Here is a 13,861-nt window from a genome sequence, read left to right as displayed (position 1 = left end):
ATATGCTTTACCCAATCACCACTCATATTTCCATAGCCCCAGCCTCCAATAACTTTCATCTTTACAACAAAGTCTTTGGTCAATTACACAGCTTTTTCATCCTTGATCAAAAACCAAGAAACTTCCTAGGAGAAATATGCTTTACCCAATCACCACTCATATTTCCATAGCCCCAGCCTCCAATAACTTTCATCTTTACAACAAAGTCTTTGGTCAATTACACAGCTTTTTCAGAACAAAAAACAAAAGTTGAAGTCTGGGTGGATGATTGTTTAATTCCAAAAGTGGTCACCATCAACCCACTATGCACGTTATATTCTCCAAGAAAAAAACCCAATAAAACCAAACTGTATGTGCTATAATTTCTTCAAGCTCAGGTTTAAACAAGATCAACAAACAAAAGCTTCTGAGCCAGAAAGGATGGCCATTTTAAACCTTGGAGAGAACATAAAAATCACCCCAGAGATAGTCAACAAAGCTTGTTCTCTTGCAGTGGGGGCTCACAATTTTGCAGATGAGCCATATATTCTGGAGAATATTCGTGGTTCACCAGATCTTGTCATCTTTGTCTTTCCTGGGAATTGGTCTGTAAATGATTGGTATGCTGGAGAATCTTTTGGAGAAATCAAGATTAATCTTGAGTTGTTTCCTTCTCTTAGAAGTATAGGCATCGATGAACATGCCAAGGTCAACAAAACCTTTCTGCAGAGATTTGATGACAAAGTCTTGAGGAATTCAGATTTCCAAAACAAGGTACTATTTGTTTTTTTTTCCCTGATCATTTGCTTGTTCCTACTATGGATTCATCTATGATTTGCTAACATTGTTTACACCATAATTAAATATATTAAGAATTTAACCCTGTATCCGTGATGTAGAAGTTCGGTAGAAATATATTAAGAAATGTTTAGAAATTGAAAATTTTAGTATTTATCCTTAGTTTTTGTCTGGAAGAATGGTTACCTGGTAATAGTAGGCTAGTAGCAGATCTAGAATTTAAGTCCCGGAGAGAGATTAAAAGAAAGGTTGAAGCCAAATTAATTTTAAAAATATTAATTAATATAAGTAAAAAGTACTTAATTAATTATTTTTAAAAATTGATTAACATAAAAAGTATAATGTTTATACAAGTCATAATATATTTTTAAATAAAGATTAGTTACAAAATTAGTTGTAATATAATGTTACTTTACTCAATATTATTAATATTATTATATATTTTAAAAATCTAACAGTTGAATTGTATGTTCTTTACGTTCTTAATACATATGTCAAATTTAGTGACAATCGGATATTATTTACTATATGACCTGTAAGATTATATTTTATGCATAATTTTAAATTATAAAAAATTACAATTTAAACAATTTATTGATATCATAACTATTAATCTTTAATTTTCTAGAAATTTTGCAAATATGAAGGATATAAAAAGAAGATATAATTCAATGATAGATTTGTTAAATTCACTTCCAATAAAAAAAATATTGAGTAAAGTTGTAATATTAGATTACAACAATAAGATATTTTAAATAATGCATCTTATGAATGTTTTCATTTAATTTTTAATATAAAAAGAACATTTAAACGATATCGTATACTAATTAAAAAATTTACAAAATGACATAATTGGTTAGTTTCACACCAATAACATAATAAACAACTTCCTAATTGTTTTTTAGTGATACTATGGTTAATTAGTACAAATCTATATTTGTATGTGTAACGACTCAAGGAAAAACGCTAGTCACGTTTGCGCTATACCTCAAATATATTAGTCACAATTGAAGCTCCTTGTAGTTGTTAATAAAGCCTAGATCTACCTAGTAAATACCCGATGTGAGGCTCATTACACATCCACACACATCACGCAATCAATCAATCAAATTGGGGCATCACAATCTCCTCCACTTAAATTCCTAAAGTCCTTGTTAGAGTCCACTTGGTGGAGTAGTGTCTCTAAACCCACACGAGGTTACTGGGCCAGCTCTAATACCATATGTAACGATTTAAGGAAAAACGTTAGCTATATCTGTACTATATCTCAAAAGGACTAGTCACAATTAAGGCTTCTTGCAGTTGTTAATAAAGCTCAGATTTACCCAGTAATACCCGATGTGGGACTCATCACACACCCACACACATCACACAATCACAATATGATATTTAAAAGATGAAGTTTAGTATATTGTTACTACACTATTTTTGAGCTACAATAATGTAGTATTTTGGTCAATTTCTTTTCATTTTAGGCCAATTCGGTCTACTTCCGCCCAATTATGTTTGTTCGGTCCATACGGTCCATTTTGGTCTTATTCTATCTATTTTGGTCCATTTCGGTCCACTTCCATCTAGTTAGGTCAATATGGTCCAGTTTGGTCTAATTCGGTCCACTCAATCCATTTTGGTCCTCTTTCATCTATTCGATCTATCTTAGACTAACTGTGCCTTAAATTGATTCTTTTGTAGGTTACCTTTTTAGTTTTGGGCTTAAAAAATTTTTCTCTTAATTTTTGGGTTGAAAAGTATTAAATTTTATTCTATTTGGGCCAAACTTTTTAGCTTAGTGTTAAAAAATTCAAACAAAAAGGCATTAGAAATTCGAGATATAAGCTCTAAAAAATGATAAATATTCAAAATATTACCTTAAAATTCAAATTTTAATAATATAGGCAACCCTAAGAGATTGGTTAAGTAGTTCCTAAGATCTTATGATATCCATGAAATCCGTAGCATGAAACATCTTGCCTCCTTCTTGGGTTCATACCCAAGATAGGCATTATACTTGTATTTTGAAAGAAAAAAAATATTACAATTCTAAACTTATATAATAATTTAAACTTAATATAACATGTTATATGTGTTCCATAGAATAGGAGTGTACATTTAAAAAAAAAAAATTCTTAGGTATATTCAAATTAGTTATTTGATTATGGTACATTTAAAAAAAGGGAAGAGTTCCTTTAATAACATATTATTCATTTATCTAAAATAATATTATAATTATATAATTTAAATATTTTAATTAAATTACATTTTTCACACACACAGACACACACATAACTATGTATTGTCGTTGATTGCAACCTTAAACTACAACCTTATGCAATAAAATAAACATAATTATATATTTTGAAAATTTAACCGTTGAATTGCATTTTCTTTGCATTCTTAATACACATATCAAAAGTTTGTGTCAATTGGATATGATTTACTATATGATATATAAGCTTATATTTTATACATAATTTTAAACTACAAAAACTTGTAATTTAAAAAATTTATTGATAATATAACTATTGATCTTCAATTTTCTAAAAATTTTACTAGCATGAAGTATATAAGAAGAAGATATAATCCAATAGTGGATTTGTCAAAATTCACCTTCAATAAAAAGACATTGAGTAAGGTTGAAGACTAAGGCTACAACTAATTTTGTAGCTAAATTTTGTCCATAAATATATTCCATTACATAAAAGTTATAAAAATAGAAAATATTTTTAAATAACACATCCAACAAATTTTACATTATATTCTTATAAAATAATTATATTACATTTTCTCATGCATCGCGTGGGCTTGCGACTAGTTGTCATTAATAGACGAAGTTAAAATATTAATGGCGTAAATGCACTTTTAGTCCTTACGTTTTGACTTTTTTTCATTTTAATCCGTACATTTTAATTTTACCACTTTTAGTCCTTAAATCAATTAACGCGTTCCATTTTGGTCTTTTTCGTTAGCCTACTAACGGAAATTGCTTAGGTGGCAAACTGAGTTTATTGCTTGCTAACGTGGTTAATTAAAAAATAATAATATATATTAATTAACATTAAAAAAAAGCCATGTCAGCTTCTAAATATAAAAAAATTTATTAATCAATTTTAATGAAAAAAAAAAGAAAAAAAAATAAAACACATCAAATCATATCTAACTCACTACAAACGCAAAGAACACACAAGAACACCATCCTAGATTTAAACATCAACACAAGAAGAACCAAATACAAAAAACACAAACTCACCACAACACATAAAGCACAAACTCAGATCACAAACACAAAGAACACAATTACATAGCCCACCCAAACCCAGACTACAACTTCGCCATTTCCTTCCTCAAATCCCAAGCTCACTCCTTCAACAAACATAGACTCTCCAATGGCAGTAACACTCACGACAAATTAGTAGTAGCATTACCAGTCCCAAACCCAGACTCTCCAATGACTACCATCACCAGTCCCACCTCAAATTTCATTTTTGCCTTCCACTAGCACCACCAACACCAACTGGTTCATCCTTTACAGATCCAAAACCACCGCCGCCGTCGCGAAATCTATGTATAGCAAAATCACAATCCTAGGGTTTCTCTGTTCTGGATTGATTCTTAGCGCCAGTTAAGGCCAATGTTGGTCTCCAGAATCTTAGGGTTTGAGATCGCGATCTTAACCCTAATCTTCTTTGTCGGTGTACTGATTCACCACAAGTGGAAGGATGCAGAAGCAAAGAGGGAGGAGATCATGAGGCTTGTGGCCATGGCCTCCAAAGAGGCCGCCATGGCCAACGTTGAAGCTATTGTACAGTACGGACCTGTTTCAGTCGTAGGGCAGTTTGTGTTTGGAGGTTGAGGGAGTGAGCTTGGGATTTGAGGGAGGAAATGGCAAAGGTGTAGTCTGGGTTTGGGGGGGCTGTATAATTGTGTTCTTTGTGTTTGTGCTTTATGTTCTATGTTGAGTTTGTGTTTTTTGTGTTTGGTTTTGGGTTTGTGCTTTATTTTCTTGTGTTGATGTTTAAATTTATGAGTATATAGTGGGAAAAAATTACCTCAATATATCGTAGAATGCCTGCATGGTAGGAAAAACTAGTAAACTACCCCATGCATTGTGTTGAAATTACGTCCACTTTTGTTTTTATCCGAGGAGTAGTGTTGCTTAATCCCTTCATGAGTAGTGTAACTTAGTTTTCATCACTCATTTGTATTCGATTTTGATTGAGTAATTACTTGGATTTTGATCGAGATCACTCACCGCGTCCTTATTCTTCAATTAATACAAGTGCTTGACTTCTATTTATATTTTTTGACAACACAATCACAATTCAAACAGACCATAAAGGACATGTAAGTCAATAAACTAAATTGACTTACATGTCCTTTATGGTCTGTTTGAATTGTGATTGTGTTGTCAAAATAGCCTTTTTTTTTTTCTTTCAGTTCTAGCTTAGAAACCACTTATCATTATAACACATGAGGGAAACCTCGCTAAGCAGTGAGTCGTTTTATTCAATTACAACATCTATCAACTCAAATGAAAAAAAAAAAAATTCAGTTCCAACAGAGTTAATAGGCCAGGTCTTTAATATCCTCAATAATTATTTCTCAATCAAAGCCTTCTTAATTGAGAAGATACCAAACCTATTTGAGAATACCGATGTGAGTCATGCGACTAAATATTTTTTAAGTAATGTCCTATATACAAACTTTTTTTACAAAAAGATTTTACAAAATATTGAAGTGATGAGTAGTTATTGGTAAATAAAAAAGTGGTGTTAATGGTGGAACTAAATGAACACCAGTTAGAAGTTAGTCACATCAATAGTTAGTAAAAATATTTTAAAATAGTTTGTGATTGTAGTATTATATATTTTTTTTCTTAGAAAACAAACGTGTTTCAAATTTGGTCAAGCATACGTAGCTATTTTTATCCATGTGCCGATCACATCTTGCCATTGCAGTAAAAGTGTAAAACCCATTATTGGTTTAGCTTGAATTGGCTTGGAACTTTAATAGTTTCAATAATAATTTAAAGAGAAAACAAAGTTTAGGACTTCATAGAAAGGATTCCATGCAAGCACTAAAACATACTCATATATATGGAATTGGAACACAGATATCTTGTTACTAAATATGACCACATTATTCAGGTGCAAAAGGCAGTGACAGAGAAGAAGCAAATACTGTTTACAGGACACTCTGCAGGTGGTTCTATTGCCAACCTTGCAACAATTTGGTTCTTGGAAAAATACTTGAGATCAGAATCACCAAATAACTACAAAATTTCACCTTTCTCACCTCTGTGTGTGACTTTTGGTTGTCCTCTAACTGGTAACCACATATTTTCCCATGCTCTTAGGCGTGAGAACTGGGCTCGCTACTTCATACATTTTGTCATGAGATATGACATTGTTCCACGGATCTTGCTTGCTCCAGTCTCATCCATTAAATTGGAATTTCAGAAAGTTCTTCAATTCCTCAATGAAAAATCCATAAATCTTGCACATGCTTCCATTAATAACTTCGATGCTTCAAATTTTTACATGAAAGTAATGAAGAATGCATCATCTGTGGCAAGCTATGCTGCTTGCAACCTTATGGGAAACACAAACCTGCTATTGGAAACTGTGACAAACTTCATTCCATTAAGCCCATACAAGCCCTTTGGAACTTATGTCCTCTGTACTGGGAATGGAAAGTTAGTTATCTTGAGGAATCCAGATGCTGTTTTGCAACTATTATTTTACTCCTCTCAGTTGTGCAAAGAAGAAGAATGTACAGATGTTGCCCAGAGAACTCTTCATCAACATTTCGGCTATGAGAGTGAATTGCAAGACAGCTTCCAAATGCTAAATGAGGTTTACTTGGAGCCACTGGAACAGCTTCCATTATCGACAGAATCTACTAGTGATATTGCAACAATTAATGCAACCTTGAATGACCTTGGCTTGGTAACTTCTATTTCCTTTGCTTGTTTTAACAAACTTCAAAATCTTGAAATCAACTCTTTTTAAAAAATAATTGTTCTTTAAACATGACTTGCAATAGACTGTACAAAGAGAATTAAAAAAAGTATTTCAATGCTAGAAAATGAGTACTGCTCACCGAAGAATTTTCTTTGTGCTTTTCCTTGTGAGGTGTTCAGAGTACAAGAGCTAGATTGTGTCTTCGTGCTGCTGGAGAGCTAGAGAAGCGGAAGATTGGAAACAAGGACAACATCGATCTCAAGAAGCCAGACATTGAGAAAGCAATGAAATACCTACTAGAAGACTACCAGTTGAATTGTGGGCATCGTGGCCTAGGTTGTTACGATGCCTTCAAGCTTCAAGAATCCTCCAAGGATTTCGATGCTAATGTGAAGAGGCTTGAATTAGCAGGTATATGGGATGAAATCATTGAAATGTTAAAAAGGTATGAACTCCCAGATGCATTTGAAGGCCAGAACGATTGGATAGTTCTTGGAACAAGGTACCGACGCCTTGTTGAGCCCTTAGATATTGCCAACTACTATCGCCACTTGAAGAATGAAGACACGGGAGCATATATGGATAGGGGCAGGCCAAAACGCTACAAGTTTACGCAGAGATGGTTTGAGAATGCTAAGAGGATGCCAGCTGAATCTAGTTGGGAATCATGCTTCTGGGCCAAGGTAGAGGAGCTGCGCATTAAAACTAGCAATGCAGGAGGGCTTGCACAAGTCAAGGTCAAGGAAGAGGTTTTAAAACTAGAAGAACAAGTACAGAAATGGATCAAAGGCGGAGGCGGAGAGTTGAGTAGAGATGTGTTCTTGGAGAAATCCACCTTTATGAAGTGGTGGAACACACTCCCTGAAGAGCATAAATCGAAATCTTGCATTAAAAATGTAAAGGATTCATGATCGTTGAACATGATTCTCATGCTACTAATATCACCTACCAATGTTATCTGTGTGCAACTATAAAATTCGCAAGCTAATAATATCAGAAATTACTAGCTCTAATATATCAAGTTTGCCTTAAATAGAGTAAATATGCAAAGAAGAAACCTTCAAATCACGATCGGCTGGACAATGCCTCATGAAGCAGAGGTAGCCCTGTATCTTCCTTTGCCCCTTCCATTTGGGGTCAAAAGTTTCAAAAATTCATCAAAATTAAGTGAATTCCAAGTTAAAAGATTGAATTCTTTGATAAGAAAAATAAAAATTGGTGCCTCATATAAAAAATATATAAAACTAATTAACCTTAGACATATATATTAAAGGTATGCCAAGTAAATTGTATAACTTACATGTTTGCAAAATATGCCAAGTTCCTCGAGCTTAAGGGTGCAGGTGACAAGCAATTCTCTGAAAGACTGAGAGTCCCTAATCTCAGTATCAATCTTTGCTACGTAGGTTTCAACTCCCCTCCCAAACTGCATTAAAAAACACTCTAGAATTCCAACCTTTCACTGTATAAAACAAACATGGTGTTGTGTGAGTTACTTTGTTCAAAACAAGCCGTCTCCAAGCAATTGCTATGCCTACAATGCCATGCATCCAACATTATGTTTAAACAAGAATATGTCATTACAAAACAATACACAACTGCTAAGTGCATGTCCTTCAATTACATTTGTGCACAGCTAATCATACCAATGGCCTCATAGTTTCAAATTTCGACTACTAAAAGAAAGTACAACATGTTGTGTTTAGCAAGAGGCTTATGTTTATTCGTTACAATAACTATCTATATTTTTTTTAAAATTTATTTTAGACAAATTTGTTAAGAAAAAATAGTGGTATATTTTCAGCAAAACTTATGTACAGTTCCTTAAGGATGGGTTTAGATTGGGCTAAAATGCAGTGCGTCTGCGTTTCAGTTTTTTTTTTTTTTTTCTTGGACGCGCACCTATCACTGTTCATTAGCCATGAACAGTAATTTTGGCATGAACAATATTTTTCACACATTAAAAAATTATTTTGCTACAGTGTTTTTCAGTTTTCGGTTTCAATTTTCAGCTGTATCTAAACGGATCCTAAAGGTCCATTCATTTGGAGGAGTGGAAAAGTAGAAGGATGAAAAATATTTAGTTTTTCCTCTTGTGTGTTCGGTTGGAAGGGTGGAAAAGTGTAAGGGTGGAAAACTCTTTTGTTTGGTTGGAGAGAAAAATGAAAGGATGAAAAATGTAATTTATATCAACTGACTATTATACCCTTGTTACATAATATGTAAGAAATAGATTTATTTGTACTCATTACATAATATAAAATTTATCATATTATATATATATATTTTTATTTTTATTATTATAATGTAAAAATTAGATTAGGTCACGTTGAAAAAAAAAAAGTTCAGCCTTCAGGTAACACTGAAAAAAAAAATGTTCAGGTAACTTAAAAAAAAAAAAAGATAGAAAAGAGAGAGAAGAGAACGTTGAAAAAAATAGGTGGGAAGATGGTATTTTTGTAAAAGTGCTACCATAACACTTTTCTCTCCAGATTTTCCTTCCGATTTGGAAGGAAAAAAATGTGGGCCCGGAGAGAAAACTTTCTCCCCAGTTTACTCTCCTTCCTATTTTTCTTCCCTAAACGAACAGTAGAAAACAGTATTTTCCACCCTATTTTTCTTCCTCTATTTTCCATCCTCCCTATTTTCCACTCAAACGAACGGACCCTAAGTCTCAAATTAAATTCAACCACATGGTTGTATAAGTATTAAATAATATAACAAAAACAATGTTATCCTTTTTCAAGAACATATAAAAGAATTTAATTGGTCAATGCAATTACATGCTTGAATTTAATTAGAAGACCTTTTTCTACCTTTAATCTTAGCAACCAAAACAGCCAAAAGGCACCAATTTTTCTATATCCATATATTTACCTCAAACTAAAACCCTAGTTTCTAATTAGTTTGTGAACAATATAAAATGTACATAGTTTCCACATTTTTCAAGCAAAGAGAGGTATTAGTTTTACCTTTTTTTTTTTTTTTTTTTTTTGAGAAAGGGTATTAGTTTTACCTGATTGCCTGATTGTATGACAAAAGTTTTGGTGTGACCACAGAGTATGATTGGTAAAGAAGCTTGATGGATACTTTTGGGCCAGTTCAACCCCATACAGATAATGGGCCTTTTCGGATTTGGGTCGTGGGGCCATATGTTCAGCCCGAAATCATAAGTAGCAATGTCAATCCAAAGGTGCTCATTTACTAAATTTCTACAGCTTTTTTTTTTGGGACTTATCAATTATCTACAGCTTATTTTTTGGTTCCATGAAAACTCTTTTTTATTTTGTGGGTTCCAAATTTCTCTCTCTCAGAGAGAGAGAGAGAGAGAGAGAGAGAGAGAGAGATGGAAACTCATGTTCAATGAGATGGAAACTTACTTGGACTAATTAATTTAATTTATTGTCACGGTACAAACTTCCACCTGGTATTTAATCTAATCACTATTTTATTCCTGATACTCTTAGAGATTTAAGAGTAGTTATGCTAAAGATAACAAATACAAATTCTATGTTTAGTAATTATGCCAAAAGCCTTATAGTTGAATTGACACATCCCCATGCACAGAGTGGTAGAGAACATGGAGGAAAGAGTTCGAGCTTATAATTATCTCTAAAAAAAAATTCTAAACAATTTTCCCTTTTTTTTCTTTTTCTTTTTCTTGTATCTATTTTATGTTTTACCATTCTTCCATTTTTATCACACCAAAATTGATCTTCTACAACCTACCCTGTCCATTTCCGCAGTTAAGCTTTGGATTATTTCAAGTGAGAGCATCCACATCAGTTGGTGGATACTCTTCTATAATACAAAAACTCCTTTATTTTACACACTTTGGTAATAAAAAAATAAAAAAAAACCCACATTAGTGGTTGTAAAGTTGGGTAAAAATGTGCAAATTCATCTACGAGCTACACTAACCGTGTATATTTATACGGTTACTGTAGCTCGTCTATCTTTTATTTTATTAATTTCACGTTCGCTTGTTTTTTTTTTTCTCTCTTCTCCGTGCTCAACAAACTGTTTCTCCTCTTCTCCTCTTCTTCTTTTTCCTCAGATGCACACAAACACAAACACACCCACACACAAACACACCCACACAAACAAATCAACAGAGATACACTTGATCGGAACGATCGGTGCTTGATTGGAACGATCGGTGTTTGTGGGTCTTGCTCGATTAGAGCTCGTGGATCTTGCTTGATCGGAGCTCGTGGGTCTTGCCTGATCGAAGCTAGGGAGATCTTGGATTTGATTGGTGCTTGTTGATTAGAGCTAGGGAGATCGGTGCTTGTGGATCGGAGCTAGGGAGATCTGGTCGGTGCTTACGGATCGGAGCTAGGGAGATCTCGGTCAAATCTGATCTGGTCGGATCTGATCGGTGCTTGTGGATTGGAGCTAGGGAGATCAGTGCTTATGGATCGGTGCTTGATCGGGTCTTGCCTGATCGGAGTTGTGGATTGGTACTTGATCAGGTCTTGCCTGATCTGAGCTGTGGATCGGTGCTTGTGACTGAGATGGTGTGGAATAGACTGAGAGGGAGAGTTGATCTGAAAAATGGGTAAAGATGGGTAGAAAGATGGGTATAGAGAGAGAGCAACAAATCAGAAAAAATGAATAGAGAGAGAGAGAGCGTGCGCGTATTAAAGGGGGTAGTTGAGAGAAATAATTAAAATTTTGAGAGAATTGATTATTTAATTAAAAGATGTGATAGACTAGATGAACTGATGTAGGTGTTTTGTAAAAATTGATGTGTAAAATAAAAAAAGTAGGTTTTTAAAAATGCATGTGTAAAATGAAGAAACTGATGTGGTTGCTTTGAAATTTCCAAGGTATACAAATGCAATCCCATGCGGACAAGATTTTAGAGCAGGGACATTTTCTCAACAAAAATTGATGAACACATAAAAAATCATAACTTTTTCCACATCTGTCCATGTAACAAACTGTGAGTAGTGAAGAAAAAGTGGTGAAGTTGTGTAAAAGTGATAAATATCCAATTACAATCTACCACGCAGGATAATTGTGGTTTTTATGTGGTATTAGAATTACTTATTTCTCAATGGGTCACAACAATAATATTGCCACACTTAACGCATTAAGAGCATCATCATTCATTAATCTCAATTCTATCCTATTTTTCCATCGAAAAAGCCACTTTATCAATTATACAATACCATTTTTCAATACACTCAACATCCAAACTTCTATTTTTCTATTCTACTCATTAAAATAATATATCTTCACAATAAAATATTTTTTTTTTCTTTTTTCCCAATTTTATCGTCCACACTACCTTCTAGAATCCTCCATTGCTTCACTATTCACCTTCTTCCAGAGTCCTCATCCATATCAATCTAACTCCTCCATCATCCATATCAACCTAGATCGGCGAAACTGAAAAGAAAAAAAAAACCATCACGCCGATCACATATACCAGCAAACCCAGAAAAAAAAAAACCATTAACACCCACGCCGATCACAACGCCACACCCACCACAGCTCCACCAATCTTGCCACCCACCGATCTCCGCCACACCAATCTCGCCACCCATCAATCTCCACCACGCCGATCTCCACCGTTGTCAACATCTACGTCGGTCTTGCCAAAACCCACACCGATCTCCACCGTTCTCAGTCACACCACCCACCTCCGCTGAGCAAAATCCAGCCAAATCAAAATCAAAAATCAAAATCCAAAATGAAACCCATTTGTTCTCACCAAACCCAAACCCCTCTGTTCTCACCGACATCTATGGCGAGAGAGAGAGGGTCGCCAGAAACCCATGAACAAACCCACGACCTCCACGCCTCCACCACAGAAGTTGTTGATCCTCCACGTCGTTGCCTTCATGTTGTTGAAGAAGAGAGAGCAGGAAGAAGAGAGAGTAGAAAGAAAGAAAGAGAAAGAAAATGAAAATAATGATCTGAGAAAAGGGAGAAAAGACCAAAATCGATTAAAATATATTTTTTGTTTTTACCATTTAGCTATAGTGCGATTCTACATTTAGAATCGCACTGTAGCTCAACTGTATTTTTTTTTTTTTGCTATAGTCAAAGTTTTCAGATCCAAACCGTTCAATGAACCGTAAAAGAAAGAGGTTCAAGATTTTTAAAGTCAGACCGAAGTTGAACCGTGATGATGTCATAATTAATTTAATAATTATTTAAATATAAATAAATATATTAAATTAGTATAAATAGAAAATTTAACTAAAATAATCCAATTAAATATAAATGTCTATTTCAAATATACATTTTCATATCATAACTTTTAGAAGACAAATAAAAAAAACATCAAATCCTAAGCAAATTTAAATACAATATCTATTTATTTATTTATATATTGATTAGTTAAACTTGTAATAATAATAATAACAATAATAGTACTATAATATTTTATACAAATTTTGACACAATATGCCACGTGACGAGATATGAATAGTAGAAATGTAGACCTATAAATTTTTTTTTTCATTACTCACACTTTGCCATGTGTCAAAGTATAGCAAAAAATTGTGTAAAATAATGTTATACAACATTACTCTTAAAATAATACCGCTACATACACAAATTATTTTACAATATTTTTACAAACTGCTGATATAATTTTAGTATTTTTTAAATAGATATTACAAATAAAAATGTGATATTAATGATAAATTTATATTAAAACTAGTAAGAATTTATGACATCAATAACTTTTAAAAATTTTGTAAATAATTTGTGTTTGTAGTATTATTTCTCTTAAAAATACTTAATTTATTTAATGCACCTATCAATGCATGTCAAGTCGCTTCACGTTGGGCAGCAGAAAATTGAAAAAGGGATGTAAATCTAATGGCTGAAATTTGTTTGCTTTTATTAAAAAATTAAAACCTTTCTTCATTTCCAATGTCAGTCACGTGAGGGACTTAAGGAATTCAAAAGGTAACAAAGGTCTAAACAAAGAAAGAGAAACATAGTTCAGCAAAAAAAGAGGCAATTACAGAGCTCCATCAACGGAAAAAAGAAAGAGAAGAAAAAAAAGAAGAAAGAAGAAGAAGCAGCAGCAGCAGGAGACGAAGGCATGATCGGCATTGGCAACCTGCTGACTGCTGCTTCAACTAGACGCAGACCCTGCT

At 33.5% G+C, this 13,861-nt stretch overlaps 1 protein-coding gene across 1 annotated transcript; it reads left to right on the top strand.

Moving 5' to 3' along the window:
• The first annotated feature begins 7 nt into the window (after positions 1 to 7).
• Positions 8 to 7,752, top strand: LOC142631721 (protein EDS1-like). The gene is made up of 3 exons (XM_075806009.1): positions 8 to 753; positions 5,922 to 6,722; positions 6,917 to 7,752. The coding sequence occupies exons 1-3, from the start codon at positions 352 to 354 to the stop codon at positions 7,646 to 7,648; spliced, it is 1,935 nt and encodes a 644-aa protein (XP_075662124.1). The 5' UTR covers positions 8 to 351; the 3' UTR covers positions 7,649 to 7,752.
• Positions 7,753 to 13,861: the final 6,109 nt, after the last annotated feature.

This window comes from Castanea sativa, chromosome 4 (genome assembly GCF_040712315.1).
Source record: "Castanea sativa cultivar Marrone di Chiusa Pesio chromosome 4, ASM4071231v1".
NCBI lineage: Eukaryota > Viridiplantae > Streptophyta > Magnoliopsida > Fagales > Fagaceae > Castanea > Castanea sativa.
Note: the sequence above shows the minus strand (reverse complement) of the source record. Positions and strands in the feature narration are given on the sequence as shown.